Here is a 14382-nt window from a genome sequence, read left to right on the forward strand (position 1 = left end):
TGTGATGAGAGCTGGTGGTCATCACGTGTACGTAATTCTGTTCTACCGACATCAGACTCGTGATACATGATCATACCCAGCTGACTTTTGCTATTGTAACCATCAATATATAGTGAAGTACACCATTCATCAACTAACTGATGAAGAGGCACTTCGTCTCAAAAGTTTCTATGTATTTTAACGCTTTTATCATATTGTATTTTAAATGCTTTCATCTTATTTTATCTTATGCACATATCATTTATTTATTTTAATAAATTTATTTTAACCAGTTAGTTGGCCGTCACAAGAAACTTGGATGATATGCAACCCAACGTGCAAGGCCTGTTTTCTAATTATATTCAATGCTCCTGTCGCATTGACCTATGTAAAATTTGTTTACATCCAGTTCCTTTGTGAATATTTCAGAATAGCTAATGAGTCTGTTCAAAAAAGATTTCCCCTTAACTAATTCATGCTGTTAATCAATGCACTGCTGTCAAGATTATCTTCAATTACTTCTTTCACTATTGACTCCATTACTTTCCCTGGAACAGAAGTACAACTTACAGGTCTGTAATTATTCACTTTGCACTACAAATCTCCTTTGTGAATAGAAGAGATATATTTCAACATATACAATTTGTAGGGTGCTTGCAAGGACACTTTTATTATTATGGTTAAAGGTCTGCTTACCTTTTTTTGCTGTATATTTTTAATATTTGGATAGATCCATCAACCCCTGATATCTTATTTAGTTTTAGTCTCTTTCTCCATTCATTGAAGAGATATATTTCAACATATACAATTTGTAGGGTGCTTGCAAGGACACTTTTATTATTATGGTTAAAGGTCTGCTTACCTTTTTTTGCTGTATATTTTTAATATTTGGATAGATCCATCAACCCCTGATATCTTATTTAGTTTTAGTCTCTTTCTCCATTCATTCATATCCTCTGGAAATTTAGAAAATTTTTCCCAACCACCTAATGCTGCCTTGATAATATCAGCAAATATCTTTATACCTCTTCTGTTCAGGCACATCCCATCTTTATAAAAACAATCCCTTCTGCTAACAAGCACTGGATATGTTCAAAAAAATTCTACTCCATGAATCTTGCACAAGTTTTGAGGGCCTAAATGAGTTACAAGGTTCCCATCATAAAATCCCTCCAATCATGTTTCGGCAAAATTCCAGAAAATTTCAAATTTAGCCCCAATTTCCAACTTTTTCTAAATTCCTCATACATGTTAAGTTAAGCTTCAGATTACCTATACTTAACACCTACCATGTACAACAATATTGCCTCTTTTGTGCTGTTAAAAGATGGAGTGTATATCTGTCAGCTGACAGACACACACTGGTACTATTATTCCACCTATCCTTATTGCATAAAATATTCCCTGTTTTGTTAATAACAGTCTCCAAGAATAACTCCTGTGGGACTAGTGCATCCTGCCATGAAGCCAGGTGCATGAGGGTAGGACCAATCATTAAGGTGGGCAGTTGAGTACTTGATGAATCACCCGATTTAATTCCTTCAAAGGCAGTGACTATCTTTTTGAAGCCCTCAAATTTGTCCAACAAAATGATAAACCTTTCTTAATTCTCTCTCTCTGAGTGCACACGCACACACTTTGTCAGGTGTGCATACATTCCACACACACATAATGCATGCAATGATGCCTTCATTCATAGGAGCACTGCCTTTGGCAATCTCTCCCCACCCCAAGATATGGCACTGCTCTGGGACATATACTTTGCTTCTTCAATTTAAGACAAATTTTACTTTATAAAAAATTTAAATTGGTCATAGGGTACACCAAATACTACATTATTACCATGGTAAAACTATGTGATGTGCAGGTACAATAATAATAGTAATAACCCTACACTATTCCAGCTATAGCAGTGTGTGTGTGTTACAATGTTAAGCAAAACAACTAAATTATCAGAAAAAATGTCCTGAATTTATGAGGTGGTGCTAATGTTTGCCACTGATGCAGCAACATCATCTATCCCTCCAATAAGTAGTCCAAGTCTTCTTTAAATTTATTCAAACTACCTGCTTCTACAATACTAGGTGGAAGTTCATTCTGATAATCAACAATGTTGTGGACATTTAAGGTTCCTTTTTTTCTGTCTGCTTGTCACACACAGTGCTGGATGAGCCTTGCACTTGCATGTAGACCAAGATTTAGTTGCTCCCCTTATTCAAAGCATTATTAATTAAAATGGCCTTGGAAAAAGCTATTAGATAATTTCATTATCTTAAAGGACAGTAATTCTGAAATAACTAGCACTTGAAGTGAGGCAGAATGCCAATTTTGCTTCTTTTCAGAATTCCTGAACACCATCCATTATTTTTTTTTTTTAGCAGATCTGAAACTTTCCTCTACTCATGAAATTTAAATTTAAATTAAATTCACCTCCTGATTTTCAGTCACTTCAAGTGCTGATAACTAATTTATTACAAAAAGATAAATTTTAAATAAATAAGCATTTACTTACAAAAATATAAAGTCAGTAAACATAAAAAGTACATAATGAATAATTAAACGTATAAACATTTTAATTTGATACATTTGTGAAATAACACAATCTTAAAATAAATTATCAGTCTGAAACTATAATTCAATATTACAGTTTCAGACTGGTAATTTAAAGTATATAACAATAGCAGATAAATAAACAATATAACTGGTAAGCAAAGATTTATCTGCTCTGGTATTGTTTTTCTATTTGGTTAACTGCCAGTGCATTTTAGCGCTTACTGTGACATGGTCAAATGCAAATTGCATTTTATTAACCATTTCATTTTAAATTAGGAGGAAGCATGTTTACTACAACCAACAATCATAAGAAGAATTAATACAGTTCTTAATGTAACTATATATGTTTGGAAATAATATTTCTAAAATGAAATTCTAATTCTAAATGGGAAGGAAGCCTTCAAGGAATTAATCTTGGAAGCTACTAGGCTTTTCATACCAACTAAGAAATACTGTTCAAGGTTTAGACCTACATGGATGTCAGATGAACTAACAAGGCTCGTGGCAAAGAAGAAAAATGCATGGGATGCATATAAATTATCAGGCGACACAGAAACCTATGGCAGATATAAGCTAGTCTGTAATCAAGTCAAAATGGAGGTTAGGCAAGTGAAGGCCAATTACGAGAAATTCTTGGCAAAGGATGCAAAGAAAAACAACAAAGACTTCTTTATTTATGTAAACTCTAGAAGGAAGGAGATGAATCAGATTGGTCCACTTGATGTTGGTGGTTCAACTGTTGATGATCCTGCTCAGATAGCTGACAAACTGAATGAGTATTTTGCATCTAATTTACACATGAAAAATTCAGGAATTCTACAAGGAAAGGAAAACAGAAGTTAACTAAACTCTAACAGGGAGCTAAATGATTTTGTAATAATGGAGAGCAAAGTGGATTGTTTTGTTGTTGTTGTTTATTATTTGGTTTATAGGAGCATTAGCAACTAAGGCCATATTGCTCTGGGGATATGCGGTAGTCATTCCCTGACCTTTCCGCATCCTCCGTATTTGGTGGTCACGGGCTCAAACCCAGGTCTAATCAAGAAGCACGTGCTACGCACTGCTGCTCCTGCCCACCTGGCTATGGAGGCACCGAGCAAAGTGGAGGAGAAACTGTTGAAGTTAAACATAAAAAGGCGCCTGTGGCAGATGGAATCTATCCAGTTATATTGAAGGAGGCAGTGAGGGAAGTAAGTAAACCCATAACCATAATTATAAGAGCATCCTTAGATTCAGAGGAGCTCCCCATGGACTGGAGATGTGCAAATGTATCCCCAATTCACAAAGGGGGGTTCAAAGGGTGACAAATAATTATAGCCCTGTTAGTTTAACTTGTGTTCCGGGAGAAAATGATGGAGTCACTGGTTAAAGAAGTGATGCAGGATCACCTAGACAAGACTGCAGTAATAGTTCGGACACAGCATGAGTTTAAGGGGAAGTCTTGTCTGTCCAATTTGATTGGATACTACGATGTGGTCACAAAGGATGTTGGTGAAGTAGTGAAGTATAGTGAATCTTGATACTGCAATAACATCTATAATGAAGTATTTCACTATAGATGTTATTGCAGTATCAAGAATCACACCAAAGAGGTTTATTCTAAATTGCTATAAATCTATATCTATATTTGGTATAAATCTATATAGATATCTGGGCATGCATCAGTTTCACATTGAGGTCACTGCCCCTCATTTCAACAGAACATATATCACCCTTTGGCCATTATGGCACTTTCACCCACCTGGATAGGTTTTTTATCAATGGCTGATAGATCTCAACAGGTAGAGTTCATCATTTTGCCTGCAGAACACTGATCAGTTGAGATACTGATGTGTTTGTCTGACTCTCGTGTAACATTCCACTTAGTTCAGCCTATAGGATTCAAATTGGGACTCTGTGACAGCCATTGCAAATTTCATACATTCATGTGTGAAATTTTACCAGTGGATTGGCATTAGGCATTTTTCTGTTGAAAAAAACATGGATTTTTAATAAAGGGCTGCCACATCATAGGGAGCAGAAAATTATGTAAAATGTTAAGGTAGGCATCAGCATTTGTGATTCTCTGTGCAATCACTAAAGGCCCTAGACCATACTGAGCATTCCAACAGCAAATACAGCATACTCTTGATTTGCCGAGATAGGATTAACCAGGCCACTTCAAGACTCCAAATAAAAAAAAAAAAAAAAAACCACCCCCAGAAATCATGATTCAATTAATAACTAGAATAGGTATAAACAGATATTTTGCAAGTCGGAAATAAGCGTTATAAGTCGGCATTATAAGTCGTCATTGGGAGATTAATGTGCTTATTATCTTGCAACCCCCCTGTCTTCACACCCGCCACTCAAAGAAAAAAAGAGACCAAATGTTTTAGTTTGATTTAGTGCATTGCGTCAATTGTTGTGTTCCATCGCACCGCAAAAAAGAAAGACAAATTTTGTTTCATTATTTATGTCAGGGATGTCGAAAATTTTTTAAAATAGTAAATATATATATATTTTTTGTTTAGAAATCACAAAAATGATGGGTAAACGCAAAAGAGTTGCGCCTTCAGTTAAATAAAGACTTGAAATTATTCAAAAGTTTGAAAATGGTGCATCTGTTAAATCTCTAATGAACCATTATAATGTTTTACAGTGTCACGTATGGTTTGGTCACCAAACCATACGTGACATTGTAAAAAATAAAGGGAAGCTATTAGATTTAAAATTGACATCGCAAAAAACAAAGGGAAGCTATTAGATTTAAAATTGACATCGCAAAAAACAAAGGGAAGCATCGTATCGGACACACGAGTAGTATGTGGTAAGTTTTTTTATCTATCATCATATTTTTTACGTAGGTTGCTAAACATTTTTCAATACAGTAAGTCCCTGACTTATGTAACTACGGATTTAGGTAAATTTGTTTTCACTAAAATTTTTTTTTTTTTAGGATTGTAAAATTCAAAACAAAAAAAAAAAAAAAAAATGATAATAATAAGCCATCAATAATGACGATCATGGTACACACAAATTGCACAAGTAAGATCGGAGTAACAAGCAAAAAAATAGGAAAGAAGAGAAGTTTCTTACAATTATTTATGGTTTTTTTTTTTTTTTTTTTTTTATATGACTGAAGATTTCACTTCACCATAATAACAAAAAAACCAACAGAATTCCAGCTATCAGTATCACTGCAAATGCAATAAGATCGAGTTTACTACCCATTTATAATAGATTGTGCTAACAGAAAAGCCCAATAAAACAGAAAGTGCGAATTGTTTTTATTGTTTTTTGTTGACCTCCAGAAATGTGCTTTAGTAGTTGTTATTTAGTTTTTAGGAGCATTAGCAACTAAGGCCATATTGCTCCAGGGATATGCGGTGGTCATTCCCTGACCTTTCTGCATCCTCCGTATTTGGTGGTCACGGGCTTGAACCCCGGTCTAATCAAGAAGCATATGCTACGCACTGCCGCTCCTGCCCACCTGGCTACGGAGGCACCATGCTTTAGTAAAATGTGAACTCACGCTGGGTGATAATAGTGAGTTTTCACCTTAACCCTGTGAAGTTCTTTTCAGAAAATTTAATTTTGACCACTATCATGGTGCCGACTAAGAGAATAAGTGACATAGGTACTAGTAAATCTACTAAGAAAAGGAAAGCGACCAATAATAATATAGTAGCAATATGTTACTAGTCATCCCTGAGTTACGTAAAACTCAGGAATGACTAGTAACTCGACGATTTAAGAAGTCCTGGAACATATCTCTTATGTATGTTGGCAATTTCTGTATTTTTGGATTAACCGGGAAATTGGGTCTACTGTATTCTCCATGCCTGCCCCACCTGATCAGAATAGGGTATAGTGAGAATCATCATGCCACTGAACCAATTTCCACTGCTCTAGACTACATCCAGTGTTGCACCATGAAGGGCAAGAGCACTGACTTTTGTCACTGGTGATATTAGACTTATGTGCCAGCACTCTACCATGAAAAAAGACTAGTGAAGCTCCATAGTGGGATCATACAGACTCCATTAATGCTGTAAACCAGTGGCTTCCTAATTTTACTCCACAGATCCCAAGGGATCCATGGATAATTTCTGTAATGGCTACTTTGAATTTTACTTATATCTTTAAAATAAAATCCAAATATTGTTACAGACTGAACGTTGCATCCAACATGAGAATTCAGTTGTCTACAATCTCCCAGCTTTATAAAGGACTTTGTGAGATGTAAAAACAACACAATTCTGCATACTAGTAGGTACAATTGACTGTATGCTCAAATAGCTACATTAATTTAATTTATTATGAAGTTAGTTTTTGTGTCAGGCTGAAAAGGGTAGATTGTAAACATATAATAAATCAGTTCTGAGATATAAATTTTTAATTTTGGAAACCTATCGTGCAGATACTCCATATTTAAGTGAGCTAGTCTATGCAGACCCATGTATATCAGCAATATCTCTCATATACTTTATAGAATACCAGATTAATGAGAGTTTTATCAGTTATTACCACAAGCCACCTATTAGATTATAATCATTTACAAGTATTAACATTTGTATATAAATGTTCATAAGAGGGAACCAAAACACTAATAAGTCATTTGATTTTGAGAGTTTATACAAAAGCGTAATGCCCACAACAGTAATATACTAAGTGTAATATAATAAATGCATCCATTTTATATAAAAAGGAGGAGGAGATTAAATTATATATCACACAGTAATTTACATAAAATGTAGCAGCCAAAGGATTCAAATCCACACTTGTATTTTCTCCTAAATTTTTTTCAACTTAATTCAAGATTTCCTGCTATCCTTAATCCATACTGATTGCATAATCAAGTAATGTATCATGCTGCCAACAGATAATGATACTTTATGAACCACTGAGTGGAATCATTAGCAAGTAGTGATCACAAGTCATAAACTGGGTAGTGTCAAAGGAAATTTCTTGGTCAATGGGAAAGTTTGGTTTAGATTTTAAGGTATGAGGCTATAATGAGTAGAGTGACTTCTTTGACCCTTAACTCAGATTGCAATCTCAGGCTCCTGGATAAAAATGCCCTGTGGGAAATGCTTAAACAAATTATCCTGGAAGCCACATATTCCAGTTGTAAATTATCACAAAAGGAGGATGACAAAATGGATGACAAAGAGTTGACAAATCACACGCAGCTAAAGCAGGAAACATAGGATAGTTATAGATTATAATGTGGCACTGGCACATACGAGAACGATAAGAGAACCACTACCCCATAAAGAACTATTATCACACAACACTGTCACATGAAATCAAGTATGGAATGGAAGGATGGAATCCGGACATTGAGGACATAACCAGGCCATGCTCCTTTATAATAAGCTTTGGTGGTCAGTTAAACATACAGTCTGAAAGTTGATAACTGAAGTTTAATCTTGCTAAATGTAAGGTTCTTGCATTTAGGGAAAAGAAATCTGGGAGTGACTTAGAGACTAAGGGACATGGAATTAAAAGTGGTTCAGAATGAGAAAGATTTAGGAGGTTATGATACAAGCTGACGAAGTTTTCTTGTGATGTAAGCAGGTGACTAAGGAAGTCTCAGAGTGTACTCTGATTAATGATCTATAGGACCACTGTTAGCAGGGAGAAAGACATTATTATTCCTCTTAAAATAATGGTCACACCACATTTGGAATATTTTATTTAAGTCTGGATCCCTCACCTGAAAGACGGGCATGGCAATTCTAGAGAGGCTCTGAAGGACAATTAGACTGATTAGGAATGCTAAGGGTTGTTCCTGCATTTTAGAAGATGGGGACTGCCAAGCTTGGAGTGGAAACATCTCAGAATTGACATGTTCAAGGCTCTTAAAAGAATAAGCAGACTGAATAAGGGAAGTATATTTGTATTGGCTATTTAAACTAGCCAAGGGAAGCACAAATATAAAATTTTGGGAAGAAAAGATTTCATGATGTTCACTTTCAGGCAGAGTGTTATTGATCACTGGAATACTAATACACCTAAAGTGGTTGAGGGAGAGATGATAGAACATCAAGGTAAAATTGGATTGTTACTTTTTTTTAGTGATGGGCATATTATGATCTATTCAGGCTTTTTTTTTTTTTTTTGCTAGATGAAGAATAAGTTTGCTTCCATGCATTATTTTGCCTGATTAATAACAATATCGATACTCATTTTAACAGTTCAATGCTTTCTAGTGCAAATATGCAGCATATTAGTTTTTAAATCCACTTGGAGGGAAACCACCCTACTTTTAAAACTATTTCTTCCAATTTGACAGAAGAAACACTGGATATTTTTGTCAAGCATCCTTCACTGGAGGCTGACTAATTCAGTCAAAATAAGAAGAAATCCCAAAAATATCTCTGCTCTCCCAATCCATATTGACTCAATCCTATGGTTTCAACCCCAAATTAAAAGGGTCATCAGAAAAGCCAGCAGTGAAAATGTTAATGGTTACATCAGAGCCGTGAATGCCAACTACAGCATACAACTCATAGACTGCTGTGATCGATGCAAGCAGGCAACAACTGCATGTAATCCAGCTGTGCATGCTTGCATCCAAAATACCCAGTTTACAATTTTTTTATGCAGAGCTTTACTCATAAGCTTGGCTTTATATTGGTATTAAATATGGGTAAATAAATAATTTAACTTGTTTAAATATACAACATATTCACCACCATATAATAAACTATAAACTTTAATACTTTAAATCAGGAAAAACAAAAAACTGTATGAACCTGCTTTTACAACATTATTCTGATAACAAATCGAATTCAGCACTATTTAATATATTGAAATACTAAAGAGAAAAAATTGGAAATTTAATTAAATAATTTTAAAACAACTGATTAAAATATACCTTTCCTATTAAATTAAGAAAAAGTTAGAAACAATCTTTCCTAGTCCACTCAATCCTTTATAACCACACTTAGCCCCTGCTACTTTACAACCAAATATGATGGAATCACATACAGGCTTTTCTTTACTTAGTGCAAATATAGTAGCAGCTACAAAAGTGTCTCCAGCAGCTAAAGTGTCTACTACTTGGGATGGTGAATATGCTGGGGATATTATTATAGATCCATCATGGTCTTTGGCACATGCTCCAGATTCTCCCCAAGGGCAAATTAAAATTGATCTAGAGATACATAACATAAAACATTATGTTCTTCTTAATGCAGAGTATTTAATGAAAAATCCATATTTTCTTAGTAAAATGAAATCATTTTGAAATACCTTGAATTATACTGGGAATGTTTGGAAACAATGCACTTTTAATATCTACACTAATTCAAGCATTAATAAATTAGTTAATTTTATTTCTTTTTATCCTTACATTTTTCTGGTAGTTGATTCTATATATCGTTTACAGATTAGAATGTAGACATTTTATAGTTCAATTGAGAGTGAATGATGCTTGAAATGTTAAATGTTTCATTTATTTAGATACAAAAAAAAAAAAAAAAAACACAAGAAATCAGTATATTGTAAATTTACATTTTATTATGTTAAAATGTTATGCTATTATTGCATTATTCACGTTTACTATTATTAATGCGCATTTAACTCAACTAAAAAAAATGAATTCATTCCCCAGTACATCAATTGCGAATATAACTGCTACATATTAGGGCACCAATTCAAATCTACACTGGCTGAGAGCCTAATTAACAGTAATCTGCATCTCCTTCACTGTTCTGAAACAAGAGTTATTAACTTTTTAATGTACATATATATTCTAAGAATATGTACCACCTGAAAATCCTGAAGGAGATTGCTATTCCTCTTTACTTGGTTGCATTGCATTTTAAAATCTTCCAATCCTAATGTATGCTCAGATTGTGTCACCAAAATTATCGTTGTAGGGATGAAATTCTTTATTCTGAATTCCTCACTAAAATGTTATCTCTGTATGCCATCTTCTTACGGGTTGCCAGGGCAGGCATATGACAATTAGATTGTCATATGCCTGCCCTGGCAACCCATCTGCACTGCTCACGGAAATTCATATTTGACTGCACAACTACCCCCCAGGTCTTTTTCACTTTCCACTTCCCTGAGTGTAGTACCACACAGTTGGTACATTTCTCTTGGATTATTGCTACCCATATGCAGCACTTTGCATTTGTCAATGTTAAACTTCAGTTGCCACTTCTCAGCCCATTTGCCCAACTTATCTAGATCCAGTTGGAGTAGCATATTGTCTTTACTGTCGTTAACAACCCTGCCAACCTTTGTATCATCTGCAAACTTGGACATATACCATTGATGAATACATAAGACAACAATGAGCCGAGCACTGAACCCTGGGGAACTTCACTAATAACATTTGTCCACGAAGAGCAGTGTCCATTGATTACCACTCAGTTGTCTCCAACTCAACCATCCCTTTATCCATTGTAGCAACTTACCCTTAATGCCATACCTCTCCAATTTGTACAGCAGTCTTCCATGTGCAACAGTATCAAAAGCTTTCCTGAAATCCAAGTATATGATATCAAAATTATTTTTGACATTGAGTTCCTTTGTGACCACATCATAGTATCCAATCAAATTGGTCAGACAAGAACTCCCTGTGTCTTAACTAGTACTGCTGTCTTGTCTAGATGATCCTGCAATGCTTCTTTAACCAGTGACTCCATTATTTTCTCTGGAACACAAGTTAAACTAACAGGTCTATAGTTATTTGTGTCACCTTTTGAATCCCCCCCCTTTATGAATTGGTGATACATCTGCCACCATCCAATCCATGGGGACCTCCCCCGAGTCCAAGAAAGTTCTCATAATTATGGCTAAGGGTTTGCTTACTTCCTTTGCTGCCTCCTTTAATATAACTGGATAGATCCCATCCACCCCAGGTGCCTTTCTTATGTTTAACTTCAACAAATCCCCAGGGGCTCACATCTGGTGAGTATGGGCTTGCCACACCCAGGGTCCTGAGCTGGATATCATCATTCTTCTCTTTCTTGGTGATTTTCTTCTATTTCTCTCTCTCTCTCTCTCAAGGGTAACTCGAGAAATTTTTTTTGGCTGGTGCAGCATAAGCCTCAAGCTTCCTTGCAACATATAGCTAATAATAATAATAATTTCACCTCCACTTTGCTCTCGGTTATTACAAAATCACTTAGCTCCCTGTTAGAGTTTGATAAACTTCTGGCATTCTCCTCATTGAATAATTCCTCATGTGTGAATGTAGATGCAAAATACTCATTCAGTTTATCAGCTACCTGAGCATGATCATCAATAGTCAACCCATCTATGTTAAGTGGTCCAATCTGATTCATCCCTTTCCTTCTAGAGTTTACATAAGTAAAGAACTCTTTGCTGTTTTTCTTTGCATCCTTTGCCAAAGATTTCTTGTAATCTGCCTTCGCCTGCCTAACCTCCTTTGTGACTTAATTACAGACAAGCTTATATCTACCATGAGCTTCTGTGTCACCTGATAATTTATATGCATCCCATACATTTTTCTTCTCTGCCACGAGCCTCATTAATTCATCTGACATCCATTTAGGCTTGAACCTTGAACAGTATTTCTTAGTTGGAATGAAAAGCCTAGCAACCTCCAAGTTTAAGTCCCTGAAGGCTTCCAATTTATAATTCAACGTTGGTAACATCATCAGTTGATCCCACTGTACAGAATTTAAAAACTGTCTGAGACCCCTATAGTCACCTTTACGAAAGCAAAAGCTCTTCCCTTTAGCCTTGATGGTAGTTACATCTTTAAGCAATTCCCATATCCAGGGTCGGATTTCCCATCAGGCACTATTGGCACTGTGCCTAGGGCCTATGAAGGAAAGAAAAAAATAAAAAAAATAGGGAGCAAAAGTTTTTCAGATTTAAAAATAATGCAACTATAAAACTTCAACATTATATTTGAAATAAAAAAAAAAAGAAACAAAATTTACGATATTGACAATATCTAGATTACTTAACATTTCTTAAGATTACAAAAGTTTCTTGCATCGGCTTCTCATTGTAGCAAAATCTTTAATAACATCCTCTAAGTCCACATGATGAGTAATATCGTTCTTGACACACAGAAGTGCCAATGACGATAAGCGATCTTGACTCATAGTCAAGAATACACAGTTCTTGATCTGCTTAAGTTTCAAAAATGAGCGCTCTCCTTCAGCATTCGATCCAATTATGGATAATAAATTCTTAAAGCTATGTGTATGTTTGGGAAACTAGTAATCAGTTTATCTTTTATTTGTGCCTTTATTAATTCTACCACAGACTTTTTGTTCTTGTATATGCCAAAAACAACAGGTATTCAATTAGGAAAACAATTAGGCACCTGCGAAGTGATCTGATTGAGGTGTATAAAGCCTTGAATGGTTTGAGCATGCTCAATGCTGATGGGATTCTTCCTCTTGCTCAGAATAATCACCTGAGAGGGCATAAATTCAAATTGAGGAAAGACAGATGTAGGATAGATGTGCGGAAGTTTGTCTTTAGCCAGCGGGTAGTTGGTTGGTGGAACAGACTTCCATCCATTGTTGTGGAAATTGATAACCTAAATAAATTTAAGGCTGAGCTGGACAGGTATTTGGAACGACCGGAGGGGTGAAATGGGAGCGTTTTTTTTTGTTTGTTTTTTTTTTTTTTGGCTGATGCTGCATAAGCTTGCTTTCTTGCATCATATGCCTCTACTAATGCTGATGCTAATTCATCAACAAAGTCTACTTTCAAGTCGGATAAGTAAGTGTTGACTAATGCTGTGGTTTTGAATCAAATTTCTTCTTTTGACATAAATTTATCTATAAGAAAACTGAAGGTATCACACAATGTACTCTATGCAGCATGTTGTTTTGTCATTTCTGTGACTAGTACGTCTACAATACGATAAAATACTTGAAGTCGAAATATATCTTTTGCACTCAGTTCTGCTGATTACAATTCCTCTGGTGTTTCATCACAAGGTTTCTTCCTTTTTCTACTTTCAGTCTTCATAATGTCTGTAATAAGAATTCGGAACGAATTCTTTTGCCATTTTTTCCAAATCATCAAATTTGTCTTCATCTCGAACATAGATTGAATAATCCAGAAGAGCATCATATAATTTCACAATTACGCATAACTCCAGGTTCTTGAATTGCTTCATTCACTTTATCTATGTTTTTTAGATCTTCCTAAATGACAGGCATTAATGCAATTTCTAACCTGTTCAGTTTATTTACCAAAGCTTTTGCTTCATGAACCACTGTCGGTGTTTGTTCTTCGCATTCTGAGATATCAATGAGTGCTGCCCGAATTTTACTGCAATTTTTTTTTTCAATGATCTCGCAGCATACATTATGACCATCTTGTGTCTGACAGATTTTTGACTGAGATTGTATTCTCCATCGTACTCAATTTAGACTATCTTTGTGGTGAGGCTGCAAAGAATGTGTAGAGCAACTGTAAAATGCCGAAAAAATTAATGGCAGCCAAACAGCTTTCTGCGGATGTGGTCCTATTAATGCACAATCTCTCCAGGGCAGAATTGACTAACAAGGCTCTCACATCATATATTGCAATATATGCAGAATTGCAGTCACTTTCACATCCAACCCTAACTCGCAACTTTTTTTTTTCAACATTCACCTGTACTTGAGTAAAATTGCAGATCTCTTACTTTTAATGTCATTAATTCCCACGTGTACAACAATATATCACCTTTTATGCCCTTAAAAGATGATATCTGCTCTTCAATGTCATCAACTTTTGCCCCTACAAACATACCCAGGTGAGCATAGGAGCAGTACTCTTCCATAATTATTGCCACCAACTCTGTCCAATTATAACTTTAAACAGATAAAATTAAATTACAAATAAAATAAATAAAATACATAAAATTGA

General features: G+C 35.2%; 1 protein-coding gene across 1 annotated transcript in view; it reads right to left on the reverse strand.

The window, feature by feature from the left end:
• Positions 1 to 9403: 9403 nt before the first annotated feature.
• Positions 9404 to 14382, reverse strand: part of LOC150091248 (ketohexokinase-like) — a 56522-nt gene continuing 51543 nt past the window's right edge. The window contains exon 6 of the mRNA XM_090382978.1: positions 9404 to 9676. Coding sequence (XP_090239104.1) covers positions 9406 to 9676 — 271 coding nt within the window. The 3' untranslated portion in view covers positions 9404 to 9405. The remainder of the gene's footprint in view (positions 9677 to 14382) is intronic.

This window comes from Mastigoproctus giganteus, chromosome 1, assembly GCF_048544385.1.
Source record: "Mastigoproctus giganteus isolate SK-2022 chromosome 1, ASM4854438v1, whole genome shotgun sequence".
NCBI lineage: Eukaryota > Metazoa > Arthropoda > Arachnida > Uropygi > Thelyphonidae > Mastigoproctus > Mastigoproctus giganteus.